At 35.0% G+C, this 16,901-nt stretch overlaps 2 protein-coding genes across 2 annotated transcripts in view; one reads left to right on the top strand and one right to left on the bottom strand.

Moving 5' to 3' along the window:
- The window catches only part of LOC150108245 (clotting factor C-like), a 368,054-nt gene extending 367,174 nt beyond the window's left edge, over positions 1-880 (top strand). Inside the window, exon 18 of the mRNA XM_090415698.1 lies at positions 62-880. Coding sequence (XP_090271824.1) covers positions 62-412 — 351 coding nt within the window. The 3' untranslated portion in view covers positions 413-880. The remainder of the gene's footprint in view (positions 1-61) is intronic.
- A 14,887-nt stretch (positions 881-15,767) lies between these two features.
- Positions 15,768-16,901, bottom strand: part of LOC150108244 (centrosomal AT-AC splicing factor-like) — a 107,789-nt gene continuing 106,655 nt past the window's right edge. The window contains exon 9 of the mRNA XM_090415697.1: positions 15,768-15,864. Within this exon, the coding sequence (XP_090271823.1) occupies positions 15,801-15,864 (64 nt within the window). The 3' untranslated portion in view covers positions 15,768-15,800. The remainder of the gene's footprint in view (positions 15,865-16,901) is intronic.

The following is a 16,901-nucleotide window of genomic DNA, read 5'->3' as shown; positions in this document are numbered from 1 at the left end:
TGATCTCCATGGAGTTAGAGACTCATCGCAGGAGTATAATGCAGTATATTCTTATATTTAGGTTACTGGCTGGGGTATGAATGAGAACAACTCCTATTCTGAGACGATTCAACAAGCTGTTTTACCTGTTGTTCCCCGTAAAGTATGTGAAGAGGGTTATGAAAAAGAAGACCTTCCTCTCACAGTCACAGATAATATGTTTTGTGCAGGTTTTCAAGAAGGTAGAGCAGATGCATGTAGTGGTGACAGTGGTGGACCGATTGTGTTTCTTGATGAGTCTGTCAAAGAGAGACGGTGGATACTTGAAGGAATTGTAAGCTGGGGAAGTCCTGCAGGATGTGGAAATCAAAATCAGTATGGTGGATTCACAAGAGTGCATTCATATCTGGACTGGATTAATATGTTCATTTAGCATATTTTTATATCAATCTAGAAGAAACTTCTTTCCTATTCATGTACAGGATGAAAATTAAGGTCAATTATTTCTCTACTGATGTATATACATTTTTTAATAAATATATAATATACTGTACCTTTGTTCAGTACTTACATCTTGTTTGTGCTGAACAGTAATTTAAAATAAAGTTAAATTTCTGTCTAGTACTTGACTGAAAGCTACATATATACAATGGTAAACTTAAGAGAAACATGTACTTGAAGTATGATGGTGTATACAGCATGAAGAAAAATCTCATACAAATGCTGAATTTTTCAATTGATAGAACTAACATATTAATTTTGAAGAAAATTGTTAATAAGAAAATAATAATAATGTAAACTTAATTATGTAATATCATCATGATATCCTGCATACCACTGGAGGGTATGATGTGCTGCTAGTTATTTCTTCCATTAAGATAAAAAACAATCTTATATACTACATTGTTGTCCTTTTCTTTTTATCATGTATTCACTGTTTGCAAAGCCTTAAAAATGCTAAACAAAGATAAAACAACAGGTTGCATGGGATATAATGTAATTTTCAGTTTTGTACTATGCAATAATGAATGACACAGAAAAGATAGTTTACTTGGTCTTAAAATGTGATGATTTGGGTGAAATTCTTCTTATTTATAGTATATACACATTCCCATGATTCCAAAAACTTATCATAGGAGGCATAAACTCACAACTACTCCCAATCTATCATGCATCCTTAAATTTATTTACTGGCAAAGCACACAGGAAGCCCATTCCACTCAATCACCACTCTTCAAGCAAAAATTTAGTCCTCATATCCTACTAGCCACTCTTATGCAGCTTCCAGGTGCAATACTTGTTCTCTCCCTTTTCATTGGATATTAAAATTTCTTCTATATCAATCCTATAAAGCTTCTTTAGTAACTCAGATGTTTCTTTCATATCCAAAATTTGTAACACAAATTTCAATCTGTCCTATATAGGAGGATATCTGTACTCCTGTACATTTAAGCATCTGTACTCATTCCATAGACAGTTAACTATCTTAGTGACTAAGATGTATCCTCTCTACCAATTCCCTCGTGCCCAAGAAATCTAGAAAAACCTAATAAAGAGGGATAATAACCCTATCTATACTTGTTAGTGTACTTTTCAAATCCCTGTCTACCATAGCCTAAAATCCTAGTGCCATCTATTTCCTACAGTCCAGTTTCATCAAAAGTAGCAACAACTTATAATCTTTTCATCTCAAAGTGCAGCCATATTAAAGTGCAAACTCCTTTTCCTAAATTTCTATTTAGTCATAGCATTAGTAGATACTATGCCTCCAAGTGGGGAGAGTAAGCATGCAATCTTGTTCTGGGAAGTTGCTAAACACGTGGAATTCTCTGTCAAGAGAGAGTTTAGTTGAACTATAAAGTTAGTAATTATGATGGACTTAAGCATCATCTTGAAGCACTGCCATGGTTTAAAAAGCTACAAGGTAAGAATGTCAGTAGTGCATGGAAAGTGATCAAGGACTGTTTGATAGAAGCAGTACCATAAGACCGCATGCTCCTGATCTTGAGGATAAACCAAGTGGTGGGTAAGTGGATGAGTAGAGATATCAAGCAAGAACCACACAAAAACATTGTAGAGGAAATATAAAGGGAAAATGATCAGCATACTGATAAGAGTACAAAGTGCAAGCAAGAAAGGTGTCTAGTATGGTAAGGAAAGTCAAATCAGATATTATGAGAGAAAAGTAGCTAAGCAGGCAAAAGTAAATCCAAAATATTTTTTTTGTTATGCAGCAAGTAAGAGGAAAAATGACTGGAAGGATAACTTGACAAAAGAAATAATTGAGTTACTGAGCCAAAGTGTAGCATCCAGGTAAAGATTTTACAATTGCCTAATTAAACAGACTCATGTCGAAATTGAGGTAGATGAACAGGAGATAGCGTATTGAAAAATATCAATGTGAATACAGCAGGGGAACCAGACAGCATGTCAGCCTGTGTACTGCGTGAAGCAAGAGAATTAGCATAACCCTCTGATGAAGTTGTTCAATCTAAATCTCAGCTCTGGCATGGTTCCAAGGGAGTGGAAAGAGGGTACAGATAGTTCCATTACATAAAAGTAACTTCAAGAAAGAAGTAGCAAATTACAGACCAATTAATGTCTCAGGAGTGGTGATTAAAATAATGGAAAAGTTGATTAAAGGTAAAATCTCACAGTGGGTGGACAGGAATATGATACTCTATGGTGAGCAACATGGCTTTGTAAAACTAGGTTCTGCCTTAGTAATAATTTACTCACATTTTATCATAGAGTAACAGCAGAATAAGTAAGAGAAATAGCCATGCCATGATACTGCTGGACTTTGCAAAGGCATTTGAGATACTGCATGGAAAACTACTACAAAAGTTGGAGCAAATGGAAATGCGTATGAAGCTGATAGCATGAATGGTGGGAGGTTTGACTGACAGGCAGACTCCAGAGAGAGCAGTATATAGTGGAGTGGAATCTAGGAGAATGAGGGGTGACTAGTGGAGTGCCTCAGGGTTCTGTACTAGGGCAAATATTGAATTTGTATATTAATGATATAGGGGAAAAAGATTTAAGGGAGTGGAGGATATTCTGTTGCCTGCTGATGATGCAAAACTGGGGAGGCAAATAGTTGATAAAGGCAATGTAAATATCCTACAGGATGATTTAAATAAATAGGTATTGTGGGTGAAGGATAATGATTGTCAATTTAATGTTGCAAAATGTAAGGTTATGCATTTTGGGTTGAAAAAGTTACATGCTGTGTATCACATGGACAGTACTAGATTGCAGGAAGTTGATAAGTAGACTTAGGGAGTAATAGTGAACAGAGAGTTGAAGTTCAGAGGGCATACTGCAACAGCTGATAAAATAGCTCAAAGGATTAGTTGGATGTTAAAAATCTTGCTAACAAGTAAAGATGAAGAGGTTATTATCCCTCTTTATAAGCTTATAATTCAATCTTGACTACTGTGCTCAGATTTTGGTCACTTCGGTTTCTTGGGGGGGGGGGGGGAATCATGAATGGTGGAGAGAATTCAGCAATGAGTGACTGAGCTGATGATGGGGCTTTGGAATGTTGCTTATGAGGATAGATTGAAAGTGTGCAGATTCAAAGTTTGGTTGATGGTGGAAAAGAGGGGACATGATAGAAACTTATAAGTTATGAAAGGGGATTCTATACGATCGATACAAAGGAAAAAGTTTTAAATGCATAGCAAATACAGAGAGAACTAAAGGTCACTCATGGAAGTTGTGTAAGAGTGTGGTTAGTCAGGATGTGTTGATTTAGATTATTTGCATGGAAAGTGGTGGAAAGGATTGCCAGAGGTGATTGTGAGTACCCCAACAGTGAATAAGTTTAAGGAGATATATGATGGGTATCGTGTGAATAATGGCTTTTGTGGGTCTTCCACGATGAGAGCCGTCATTCCAGGGAGATACCTGTAACAATAATATTTAAATCACCCTACTTGATCTCTATATCATCTTTATTAACTAGTGCTCTCTTTAGTTTTCCATCAGCAGCAAACATCAACAAGCTCAAAATCCTAGCTTCATTAGTTTCATACATTGCAATTGTACTAAAATAATGCACAAGCAAGGAATCTTTTTAGTGATCCCAGTGCACTTACTAGGAAAAATAATGCATTCAAAATCTCTTACTAGGTAAGCTTCTTTAAAAAGCGAAGGAGAAACCAGTTACAAACCGTCCTTCTAATTGAAACACATTGTACCTTTAGGCTAAAGACAGTTCAAGGAGAGAAAAGTCTTACAACTCCTTGCTATAAGCATGCATGAATTTAATATAAATGCATGGGCTACATACATTCAGAATTACTAGATTAAAACATGTAAAACACTTTCAATCAGTGATATCTCACCTTTTAAAACTTCAAACAATAAACTAAAGGTATTCCTGCTTGCACAGAATTGATTTCTTGCAATTAAAACTTAGCTAGCTATATAAGTCTTTGAAATATCAGATAAATAACATCACAGTAAACCAGAGGAAGCATTTTGAATGCAAACCTTTTGTAAGAAGTAATAAGACTGATTTAGCCTTCAGTCAACTTTCATTAGTCAAACTAGTCTCCAGTTTTCTTCAAAAGGAAAATTAAATATGAATAGGCTTTCCAAGTGGGATAACTCCTTGAGGAAACTATTTCACAAATTCCTCATGAAAAATGACTTAAATTTATCTATATTGATAAATTCACCTGCTCCTCATAAAAATAAAATTAAAAAAAATCAACAACATGACAATCAAAACAGCTGATTAATCTCTCTCTTCCTCTCCTGCTCAGCTTCCCCTTTGATTGGTCACCAAATTGAAGTTGTAGTTATCGCTGCTTTGGAAACATTTGTAAGTCATCAAGTAATGACATATAATTCAAGAACTAAGTTGCTAAAACATGACCTTCCCTTATTAATCCCATGCTGTTCATTGAAAAGTAGAAATTTTCTGCCAACCTATTTCTAAATGTGAACTCTAACCAACTCCGCCACTCCCAAGACACTAATAAGTCGATAGATGGATACTTCAGTCTTTGCACCACCCTTGTGCAATGGGATTACAATACATTCTTTCCACTCCTGTGAAATTTTCCTTGTTCTGAGACTCAAATTATTATATAGCCTGGTCAAAGGAATAGTCACTTTGGTTGAACACTTTTTTAGAATCCATCAGTCCTTATTGCTGAATTCTTATTCAATTTGTGCAACAGCTCAATAACTGTAAGTTAAAACTTGAAGTTATTAAACAAGAGATCCATAAGAAGATCATGTGGAAGGAATATCATGATAATAAGTGTGAGAGGCATTTCGGCAAGAGGAGCAGATAGAATAGCAGGACACATATACTAAAGGCATGTTCAGCTGAACTGGCTAGGTCTTTGACATGTTTGCATAATTTGAGCCTCAGCTCAGGCAAGGTACCACAGGAATAGAAATAATGTATGCTAGTTCCAATGTACAAGGATGATGCAAAAACTGATGTGTGTATCATCTACAGACCTATTAGTATCTCTGGTGTGGTGGCAAAGATTTTAGAGAAATTAGTAAGAACTCGCATACAGAAATAGGTAGAAAGACAAGCTATACCTGCAAGAAACAGTATGGATTTACTAAAGGGTGAAAACTTTAAAGAAACTCCTGAAATTCTTTAATAAGGGTTGGATTTCTGGAAAAAGTCCAAACTCTCGGAAAAGAAACACTGGTTATTAAGAAGGAAATAAAAATGACTACCAAAACTATTGGGGAATTACTCTACTAAATGCAAGTAGAGTAATTCCCCAATAGTTTTTTTCCAATAGGTTATAAGATATGTGGGGATATTAAAAGAGCTAAACAATATTGTAAAGGATAACATACTAGAACAAAATGAATTCTGAAAAGGTCAATCTTCCAGTCTTGCATAGACTCAAATTGTTACTTTAAAATTAATTGTTGAAAAGAGAAGAGAATTTCAAAAAGAAATACATGTGGCCATTATTATTATTCACTGATCTGAAAAATGTATAAAATTAACAGACAAAAATTGTTTAAAATACTAGCTGATTTAATATACCAAACCAACTCTTACAGTCTATTCAACAAATATACACAGGAAGAAAAAAAAAAAAACAATAGCAGTCAAATTAGAACATACAGTATATCAGAATAGAAAGATATGGACAGCATAGACTTGCCTTATCAGCCCTATTTTTTAATATATATATATATATATATATATAAACCCACATGCACACAAAGATAAGCACATTACTACTTGTGAATGATCAAATTGTATTAGCTACAACAGATGATGACTTACAAAGATCAGTAAAATCATTAGCTGAAATCTCAAAACAGAATAATATGAGAATATCTAAAGCAAAAACAAAAATAATGGCTTTCAAGAATAAAAAAAAGATAAATAAATCAGTAATTATTATTATTATGGGCTACTCCATGGAGTCCTTAAGACTCATCCATCGAGAGAGGCCCTAATCATCATGCCAAGCATTATCCAACATTTGAGCAGTATATATCATACTTTGCTTTGAACTCATTCACAGTTATGATACCCACAACAGACTCTAAGCAAAAAATCTGGTTCTAACATCCTGGCTAACTACACCCCTTGATCAGTTTCCAAGGATGGCCCCTAGTTCTCCCAACACAAGACCTGCCTGAAAAATTTCCTCTGTATTAATTTTATAAAAACTCTTCAGTAATGTCTGTCTCAATCATATCACCCCTTTTCTGCCTATCAACCAATTCTGTAACCCACAAATATTTAACCTGTTCTTGTAAAGTTCATTCCATAGACCTGCATCAATCTTGGTCATTTGCCTCTGGATCCTCTTCTCCCATTGCGAGCAAACCACCCAGGTGACAGATCTGCATGCAGTAGTCAAGATGAAGTCTTATCACACTCAATAAAGAGGAATAACAACCTGCTTTTCTCTGCTCATCAAAGAATTCTTCAGTAACCAAGTAATCTGATGAGCTGCTTTAGCCACTTTCGCTATGTGCCCTAAACTTCAACTCTCTATCCACCATTGTTCCCAAATCTCTGGCTTCATCAATTTCCTGGAGTACAGTTCCATCAATGTGGTATACAGTTGGCAATATTTTCACCCCAAAATGTATAACCTTACACTTTGCCACATTAGATGACATCCATTCTCCTTTTTTCCAGACTGCCAGTCCATCCAAATCATCCTTCAAAATTTTATCATCCGTATTAACTAATGCTCCACCCAATTTTGCATCATTGGCAAACAACTGAACAATTCCTCTCAGATTCTTTCCTATATCATTAACATACAAATTAAACAGTAGCAACCCTGTGGCATGCCACTAGTCACAGGTCTTCTAGTGCAGTGCTTCCCAACTGTGGGCCACAGCCCCCTTGGGGGGCTGTGAATTAATGAAAACTAATTTATAATGTTCCAAGACTGTGTGCCATATCAAATGTGTATGTTTTGTATTGAATATAAATACAATAAATATTATAATAATATGTCTGTATTACAATTTTTTTTCCGATGGGGCTGTGAAATATTTTAATTTTTCCAAAGGAGCCTTTACATCCATAAATTTGGGAAGCACTGTTCTAGTGGACTCTACTCCCAAATAATCTGCTGATGATCACAGGTAGGTGATCATCAGCAGACCAGGAAGTACCTGCTGGTGCATTTCTATCAGCTTCAGTCCTGTGAACGTACTGTACAGATCCAGAACCTCTTCTTATTTGCAAGCCAGCTGCTAGATAAATGCATAAAAAAAGAATGTAATAATACAAATCAGAATCCCCTCTAGGATTAAATTTGGCATCAAGCCTCCAATAAGCAAGATGGTAGTGTTTCACCAGGAAATGATCATCACCATCTATTACCTAGTGGGTCTGGTTGACATTTCCTCTGATTAAGAATACGTTCTTTCGTAGTGAGAATTTTTTTTCTCTTCTGGAAACAGATACTGAGAGAAAGTAGGCCTTCTCTCACAATATATAGCTTCTCCAGCTCCTCTCTCAGAAGTGGCAGGGGCTATATGTTGTGCTCTGCATGTCCATTATTGACCCACTAATCTGAATGAAAAGATATTTCATGACTATTGGGTTAATACTAGTCAACAAAGAACTAAGTAAACAATTAAGTTTAAAATCTCCTATGTGAATATCAGGTATAATGACACTTCTCTTAATAATAAGGCTGGTTGTTTTAGATTTATAGCCAAAGCAACTATGAGGCCAACGTATGATGTCTGTAAATTGCATGTTTTCTTCTGGCCAGCTTGTTTGTTTTTTGCAGGATGAAAAACCCCAGTTTCCTGAAGGAGGAACCCTGCTACCTTTGTATGAGATAGGCTAACTCACCTTCAGTCAAAAAAACCTCATGAAGTTTCTTCATGTCCTAGATGAGATTCATAATAATGAGCACCACATAACCTATAAGTGGAAAATAGCATACAATTACATACCTGAATTTTTTTTTGTATGTCTGTGTGCGAACCCGTATTATATGCTTCTTTGAGAACAAGTTTACACAGTCATTATATGCCCATAATTTTGTTATTATTTGTAAAGTAAACTGGTAAACTGTATTGGTAAACTATTTAGAATCAGCTTGTTTTTTCATCTATTTCTCCTTCAACAATTTCTTTTAGCTTTTTCTCAAATATGTATGCATAATTCATGTTTGGAAACCTGATAAAGAAATTCTATAATTCTCACCCCCCCCCCCCCACACACACACGTTTTTTTAAAAAAAACTACAATGAAGATTCTCTAACTGAAATGATAAAGCTTTCTGGATTATACAGATGTAGTAACATTAATAAGCATTAATAATTAATTAGTATATGTTAATTTAACAGCCATTGAGACCAATAATATTTCAAAGTTGAGGATTTTGGATGCAGTTGTTTTTCCGACAGCAACTTATGGATGTGAGACTTGGAACCTAAAGAAGTCAGATAAGAAACGGATATCTGCTTTTGAGATGTGGTGTTACAGAAGGCTGTTGAGGATATCATACACTGAAAGGCATACAAATGATTGGGTGTTAGAAAAGATTAGAAGAACTTTAAGGCTCCTTAAGGATATTGACAGAAGAAAGTTAAAATAATTTGGACACATAGAAAGGATGACTTCTCAGAACAGTAATAGAAGGTAAAGTTCCTGGAAAAAAAAGAGGCAGGGGTAGACCATCAATGAGATGGATGGATGGCGTGTGTGGAGTGACTGATCTTCAGAGAATTGAGGCTGCCAGAAGGGCAAACAACAGGACTACATGGCGAGGCCTAGTGTGGAACATCATCGAGCATTGGAGTGACCATACAGCATCTGTAGATGCCCAGTGAACACAGACAGACAAGACCAATACAGACTGGTCTGGCAGTATCTTATTAAACCAATATATTGCTATTACTTAAAACGTATTGTCTGTAAGTTTCACATATTCTCTAGCCCGTTTGGCAAACTCTTCTCATGCCACCCACCTATGCATTTAATATTGATTATCGTCTACTCCATCTGCCTTCACATTTTCTGTCTGCATCAAATATTGATATGTATTCTTGATTACATTCTCTTGATATTTTATACCTGTTCTATAATTTGTTACTTAATTCATAATATTTCAAAGTACATTAGACATCTAGAATATCTTCATTTTCAGTTTTAATATCAACTTGATAATCTGATTCCTTTAGTGTTCCAATTTACTCAATTCTAAGCTTTCAAAACATTTTCTAACCTTCATTATTCTACCAGAATATTCCCATAAACTCTTGTTTAGCTATGTTGTAATAGATTTGATGGTATTGATATGAACACAGATGGATAAGAAAATAACTATTTATTAACTTAGAAGCTAATATTTCACTGGTATTATATCTAGCATCTTCAGAGCACACAACACAAAGTTTGTTACAATGCAAGACAACCACAATCCGGTGTAACAGTGGGGCTAGTATATAAGTAATTGCAGCGTGCAACACAAGACTAAAGTCCTAATAGGGTGCCATCTAGGTAAAAAAAAAAAAAAGAAAAAAAAAATTCATAGTTTTGAAATAGTAGTCCAAATAATAGTCTTAGAAAGTTTGAAAAAAATAAAATAAAAGTAATAAATATTAATTTGGTCTTAGGATGACTGTCTCCCAAATCTTTGGTAGATTTATACAGCCATACTTGTTAAGGCTTGGAGTATGTTTTAAGGCTTCTGTTGATTCCAGGAACAACCTCTCTGACTTGTAGAAGCTTCTGTGCATTACTTTTGTTTTTTTCCAATTGATCCTGTGTGCTGGGGTATCCAAAGCATGGTCTGCCAGACCTGACTTGCCATAACGAAAGTGTCAGATATATTTTTTGTGTTCACTGAGGCGGATGTCCACAGTTCTTCCTGTCTGTCCATAGTAGGCTTGATGGTAAGAACAGGGCACTTTCATAGACTCCTGTATGTGATAAAGGAGTGCATTGGTCCTTAGGTGAACGGATGAGAGTTGCTAATTTCACATAAGGTTTAAATACGGTGCACAGTTGGTGTTTGTTAAGCACCCTAGATATCTTTTCAGGTGTGCCTTTAATGTATAGGATGGTGATAGTTTGTTGTAGTCTTCTGTGGTAGATAGAGGGGATTTCTGGGTAACATTTAGTATGTTATCTATCTTATGAGGATTATAACCATTGGTTAAGAAGGTGTGATGTAGGTGAGAAAGTTCAGCAGTGAGAGCAATGTCATTGGAACAGATTGCTCTAGCTCTATGGGTTAGTGTTTTTAAGATACTATATTGTTGAGAAGGGTGATTGTTTGTGTAAATATCTCCCTGTATGTGTGAGTTTTCTATAAACCGAAAATTATAAGGAACCTTCTGGAAGACGTGTGATCAGTGTGTCCAGGAAGGGCAGGCAGTCATTGGCTTCTAGTTTAGCTTGTTTAGCTACTGTAACTTACACATACCAGCTACTGAATTAGAAACCTTTATATAGATGTATGCAAATATACTTATGCAGCATATATGCAAAATACTTTGTCGCATGCATCACGTGTTCTAGGCAATTAGTTAAGAATGCTTCTGGTCAGTAATCATTAATAGTGTTGACCACAATGGGGAGAAAAATAATTTTTTGGAGTTTGATTAAAGGGCTTATTGTGGGTGCCCATCTGACTGGAGCAATGATTTTGAAAAAGCATAGCTGACTGATTTCTCAAATGATCATATCCTGGGTGTTTAATCAGTGGAAAAATAACCCAAACTTCTCTAAGAGGCATAACTGTGGTGCTTGCTATGCCAGTCTGTCAAGAATGTGAGTGCCATCTTCTGAGAAGGCTTGTGCAGACAAACAAAATTTTCTCTGTGCAGCAATTGACCAAAGCATTTAATGAAGGCTGTTCTTGACCCATATCTCAACTGAACTATATGCAGGGAATTGAAGAGGATCAGTATTGACAGCCACATATCTATATGGAAACCACTGATTTCTGCAAGAACTGGAAAATTTGTCTACAGTGGTATTAGGAACACCATGACTAGACATTGGGGGAAAAAAGTCATGTGGTCTGACAAGTCATGGTACACCTTGTTCTGTACCGGCAGTAAACAGAGTTTGGTGGGAGTATCATGAAGCAATGAACCCAGACAGCTTGCCTTGTAAACACAAGGTTTTGGAGACGGTTTCATGTTCTGTTGGTATGGAACAGGTCCCCTGATATTCCTGGATGGTCAGGTATCCTCCAAAGAATATCTGAACACTGCTGCTTAAGTCCATCCCAAAATGTTAACTTTTTTTTTTAAATCATCTGATATTTTCCAGGCTTTGTGGTGGCCAGGAAAGATGAGACATATCAGAAAAACACATCCAGGAGCAAATCCTCTTCCAGTGAATCTGAGCCAGTTAAAGGATGGTCTGATGAACACCTGTTATGTTGTAGAGGTAGATACAATTCAACATGGTATTAAATAAGTGTTTCTAATTCTGTGTCTGGTATGTGTAGTTTTTCTACATTTTTCTTTGTATTACCTTGGAGTGCATGCCAACTTAATAGACGGGTTTTTTTTGTGTGTGTGAAACTTTGTTCACTTCTTGTGTACATCATGGAAGATGACATCTTTCCATAATTGCAGACAACTCAGTTTTCCTGGGTGAGTGGGTTAAGATTTTGGTGGTATCTAAGGTCTGTTGTAAAATTCCTTCACTTTCTTCCGAATAATTTGTCTTCAGTTTACACTTAAATAAAACATCCTTTTCAAAACTCATTTTTGTTTTCAATAGAATACTCATTCTCATTTAACATAAGCTGGTGATTACTTCATCATCATCAAATTCCTGCCATGTACCCTCAAGGAGTGTACAGGATATGATAGTAGTACATGAAAAATTTACATCATTACTAACTTCCCATCTACAATTTTCCTTTCAAATACTCGGTGAAATCTTGGAGCAATCTGAAAACCTCAATATCAACAATATAATCACAGTAAGACTTTTCTTATTTTGCATTTTTCTATGTGAATTTATGAACATTTTTTATGTGAAAAATGGTGTTGGGAACTGACTAGACTCTCCTGAGCAAAATTAAAGCAGGTACTTCCCATTAGCTTTCAAGAAAAGGACTAAACTAGTGGTAAATTCTTGTTGGAGACTTGTTGAGGTCTCATGATAGTTACGTTTCCTGAAAAAAATGTGTGGGTGAGAAGCAGGAATGACTTTTTATAAGTGGATAGGGTCATTTTTTCCACCCTTTAATGTGGCACCCATCCACAAAACCTTTTTTCAAACGTACAGTACATTTGTACCATAGGTAGGCAATTTTTTTTTCCATTTTTATTACTTTAATTTATTTTTATACCCAGTCCAGAAACCAAACATGGACCTTTTTTCATGCCACTTCAGCCTCCAATAAGCAAGGTGGCAGTATCAAACTAGGCAATGATGTTCATCTCCCACCTAAAAACAATCGCAAGCATCCATGCCTATGGCAGGATTCTAACCTGCAACTTTGGTATAAAGTAAATACACTAGCCAATCAGCCAACTAAGCTGGCAAATGTAACAATTACTATGATAGCTCATTATGCTGTACTATTATATTATTATTATATGACACCTCCAGGGAGTCCAAAGACTCATCAAGGGAGGGCACCTACTCTACAACTCTGTCTCCACCAACCGGAACTGCCATCATCATCTACACCAACACCATCTACCACCCATCACCACTAGATTTTCACAGACAAGCAAACATCCATGCCCATGGCGGGATTCTAACCCCCTGCCTTTTGGCTGGAGAGCAGATATGCTAACCACTCAGCCAACCAGGCTGGGAAATATATTGAAATAAATAATTTCAATAGTATCATTATTGAAAAACTTAGTTATCCATATGATTAGCATATATGCTCTAACCAACAGACTGTGTCTGCAAATCTATTGCATCATAGATGCAACTAGGCCTCATCTAATTTCCCATTTCAAATTTTGAAATGGGAAATTAGATTAAGCAGATCATTCTACTTAAATTGGCTCCCATTCAAGATTTTTCCAATAAACAGGCAAATGGTTATTGGAAAATAATTGACTGCTTGCCCTAAAGAAAAGTGTGTGTGTGTGTGTGTGTGTGGGAGGGAGGGAAGTATATAACAGGATAATACAACAGGTGCCACGATATCTTGTTATGTTGCATTATTATAATACATATGTATTAAGAGGCCTGGTTATCTGAGTGGATAGCATACACATTTTCCAACCAACAGATAGTTTAATGTTTTCATTACTTTAGAAAGAACTGATGCGAGTGAAACTAGACAGTAATTAGATGGCAAATATTTGTTCATCCATCTTAGGAATGGATTGAATGTGGACTAATTTCAAGGCTGCAGGATAAATATCACTGGAATAAAAAAGAAAGAACAAGAGTCAATTCTGGAGCACACACTTGGAGAAAAAGAAAAATAGTACAATTGGGGGAAAAAATGTAATCAGGAATGAAACTATTTTTGGTATTCAGCTGGGACAAGACAATTTTTTTTTTGGTAAAAAAAATCAATAGAAGCATTAAATGCTGGGTTTTTGGAATAATAGGACATTTACCAAGATTGTAATATACAATAATTGGAGAAAAAGTATGAAGCTAGGAGATTAGCTTTTTATATGGGTAAAGGTACATCAAAGAAAGATGGAAAGAGTATACAGAAGCCCTTTACAGAAAGGACTTCAAAATGACTGAGGAATTTGAAGAGCAGGATTATACACAGGAGCCAGTACCACTGGAGAGTGAAGTGAGGTGGGCACTGCAACAGCTATCCAGTAAGAAAGCACCAAGAGGAGATGGAACACCTATTGAGCTGCTCAAAGCCCTGGAAGAAGAGGCAGTTAAAATTTCAACAGCTCTATGTCACCAAATTTGGATCACAACTACATGGCCTATAGAATGGAAAAAAATCAGTTTATATAACTTTATTGAAGAAAGGCGATGCAAGAGAGAGAGAGAGTGTGCGAAATTTACAGAACTATAGCACTGATTTCTCATGCAATTAAAGTCTTACTTAAGATCATTCAGAAAAGACTGGAACCATTCATGAAGAGAGAAATGCCAAATGAACAGGCAGGATTTCAAAAAGGCAGAGGAACAAGAGATCAGATCGCCAATGCGAGATGGATAATAAAAAGAGCACAGAATATCAAAAAAATGTCTACCTTTGTTTCCTTGACTATGGTAAGGCTTTTGACTTGTAGATCATGTGAAACTGTGGAATGTGTTTAGAACAATGGGAGTACCAGAGCATTTCATTATCCTTCTAACGAATCTTTATTGTGAACAAGAAGCTACTGTCCGAACAGATCTTGGAGAAACTGAGTATTTCACAATAGATAAAGGGGTGCGACAAAGACATATTTTATCTTCGTGCCTGTTTAACTAGTACAGCGAATATATTTTAAGAATGGCAGGGCTGGAGGAGTCTTCAGTTGGAATTAAAATTAGTGGAAGAAATATTAATAATTTGAGGTATGCAGATGATGCCACCTTGCTAGCAGAATGGAAAGAAGATTTGGAGGAACTTATTATGAAAGTTAAAGAAGAAAGTGCTAAATATGGCCTTAAACTTAGCCTCAAAAAGACAAAAGCTATGGCAACATGTGAACTTAATGATGGGGAGAAAATGGAAGCAGTTAACAATTTTGTGCTCCTAGGATCCCGAATTGATCAAGATGGTTATTGTATTGAAGAAGTTAGAAGAAGATTATTACTCGGAAAGAAAGCATTGACAAATTTAAGCAAGATCTTTAAAGATAAAGATATTAGCCTCGCAACAAAAATCAGAATTGTGAAAGCAATGGTATTTCCTGTGGTACTGTATGGATAAGTCAATAAATAATTATTTACTTATCAGTCTATGTTCTAATATATACTATAAAAATTAATCAACATGTATGATGAACACATAAGCCTTTCTACAAGTTTGAGACTCACTTTGAAATGATCCTTTTTTTTTTTAATGCTTTCATTATTCACAAATGAAAATTTGCAAAAGAAATCAAAATAGGAAGCGATCACTTTTCAGTTCCAAGCTTCTGAAAATGCTCATGTCAAGAACAAATTTTGCGAATTTGTTATTATTACTATATACTCTATTATTAATGATGCATATAAATCTGAACAATTATTTTAGCATGCTACAATCATGAATAAGATAAATGTTGAGACTTTTTTAAAAAAATAAATAAATAAAAGTTCAAAATGAATTACATCTTTCAATGTTAAAAAACATCCTGATTCCATTATGGAAAAGAATCACACCAATATGATAGATAATAAATATAATTTATTCATACACTTACAATATTTATTTACATGTTTAATTTATTTACACGTTAGATTTATCATATTTCTTTTTCTTTGATCTCCACAGCTCCCTTCTGAACTGGTGTCTGAAAATGAACATAATATATGTTAAAAAAAAGCCATAGCGTATTTATAACATATTAAGGTTAAAATAACTAATGAGATTTAATTATAAAAATTATGGAAGCAACTACCATATTAGAATAAAACTTCAGTTTAATACAAACCAAAATAATCAGTTGATCAAATAATCAAACCAAAATAATCAATTGACATTCTGACCTTCACATTAAGGCCATCATATGGAGTATACACATATATACAAAGAAATGAGCTGCACTACAATCTACATGGCATGCTACACTGATTTGGTCAACTGTTAAAACTACTGGCCTGGACTCTGATGATAAAAAAACGTACATCAACACTTGGAGTTCTATTATTATTTATTTGGTTACAAAAATAAATTAGGCTAGAGAGCAACATGTTCATATAAGTATACACATAAATAAAAACAAAACAATATGAATGGTGGCCAATAAAAACTGAAATAATTGCTCAAAAAATGATCAAGCGAATTTTATTAAAAAATAAATACTTGAGTCTAAGAAGCTGCATGCAATTTTGTCTTAGCTACCCTTGAAGTAATTTTAAACAACCCAAACTGACTAAATCAGCATTCTTATATATTAATACTAAGACATGCAGTTGTATTTTATTGAAACAGTGCTTATACAAATGGTTCATATCACCACATCTTGTTAAAAGACCTCAGATATTGCACAGGAAACAATGAAGCTAACACCATCACCATATTATATATGCTAAAATTGTTATAATAATCATATTACTGTTGATCAATCTGATTAAATTGATTCACTTCAATCGACAAACAATGCACAGTATTCCAATAGACTGATGTCAATTGTTATTAAGCATTTAAATGGTATAGTATGTTTAGTACACAATGAGAGACTACTACTATCATTCTTATTGGATACATGAAAAGGTTCTGACCACAATACTTAACATTTACTTTTTTCATTACTACTGGTATACAATCTTTCATAAGTGATATTAAATCAAACCTAGACTAAATTTGCAAATGAAAGTTGTAGTCTTA

The sequence above is a fragment of the Typopeltis vanoorti genome, chromosome 3 (genome assembly GCF_054136105.1).
Source record: "Typopeltis vanoorti isolate ZY-2024b chromosome 3, IOZ_Tvanoo_1.0, whole genome shotgun sequence".
NCBI lineage: Eukaryota > Metazoa > Arthropoda > Arachnida > Uropygi > Thelyphonidae > Typopeltis > Typopeltis vanoorti.
Note: the sequence above shows the minus strand (reverse complement) of the source record. Positions and strands in the feature narration are given on the sequence as shown.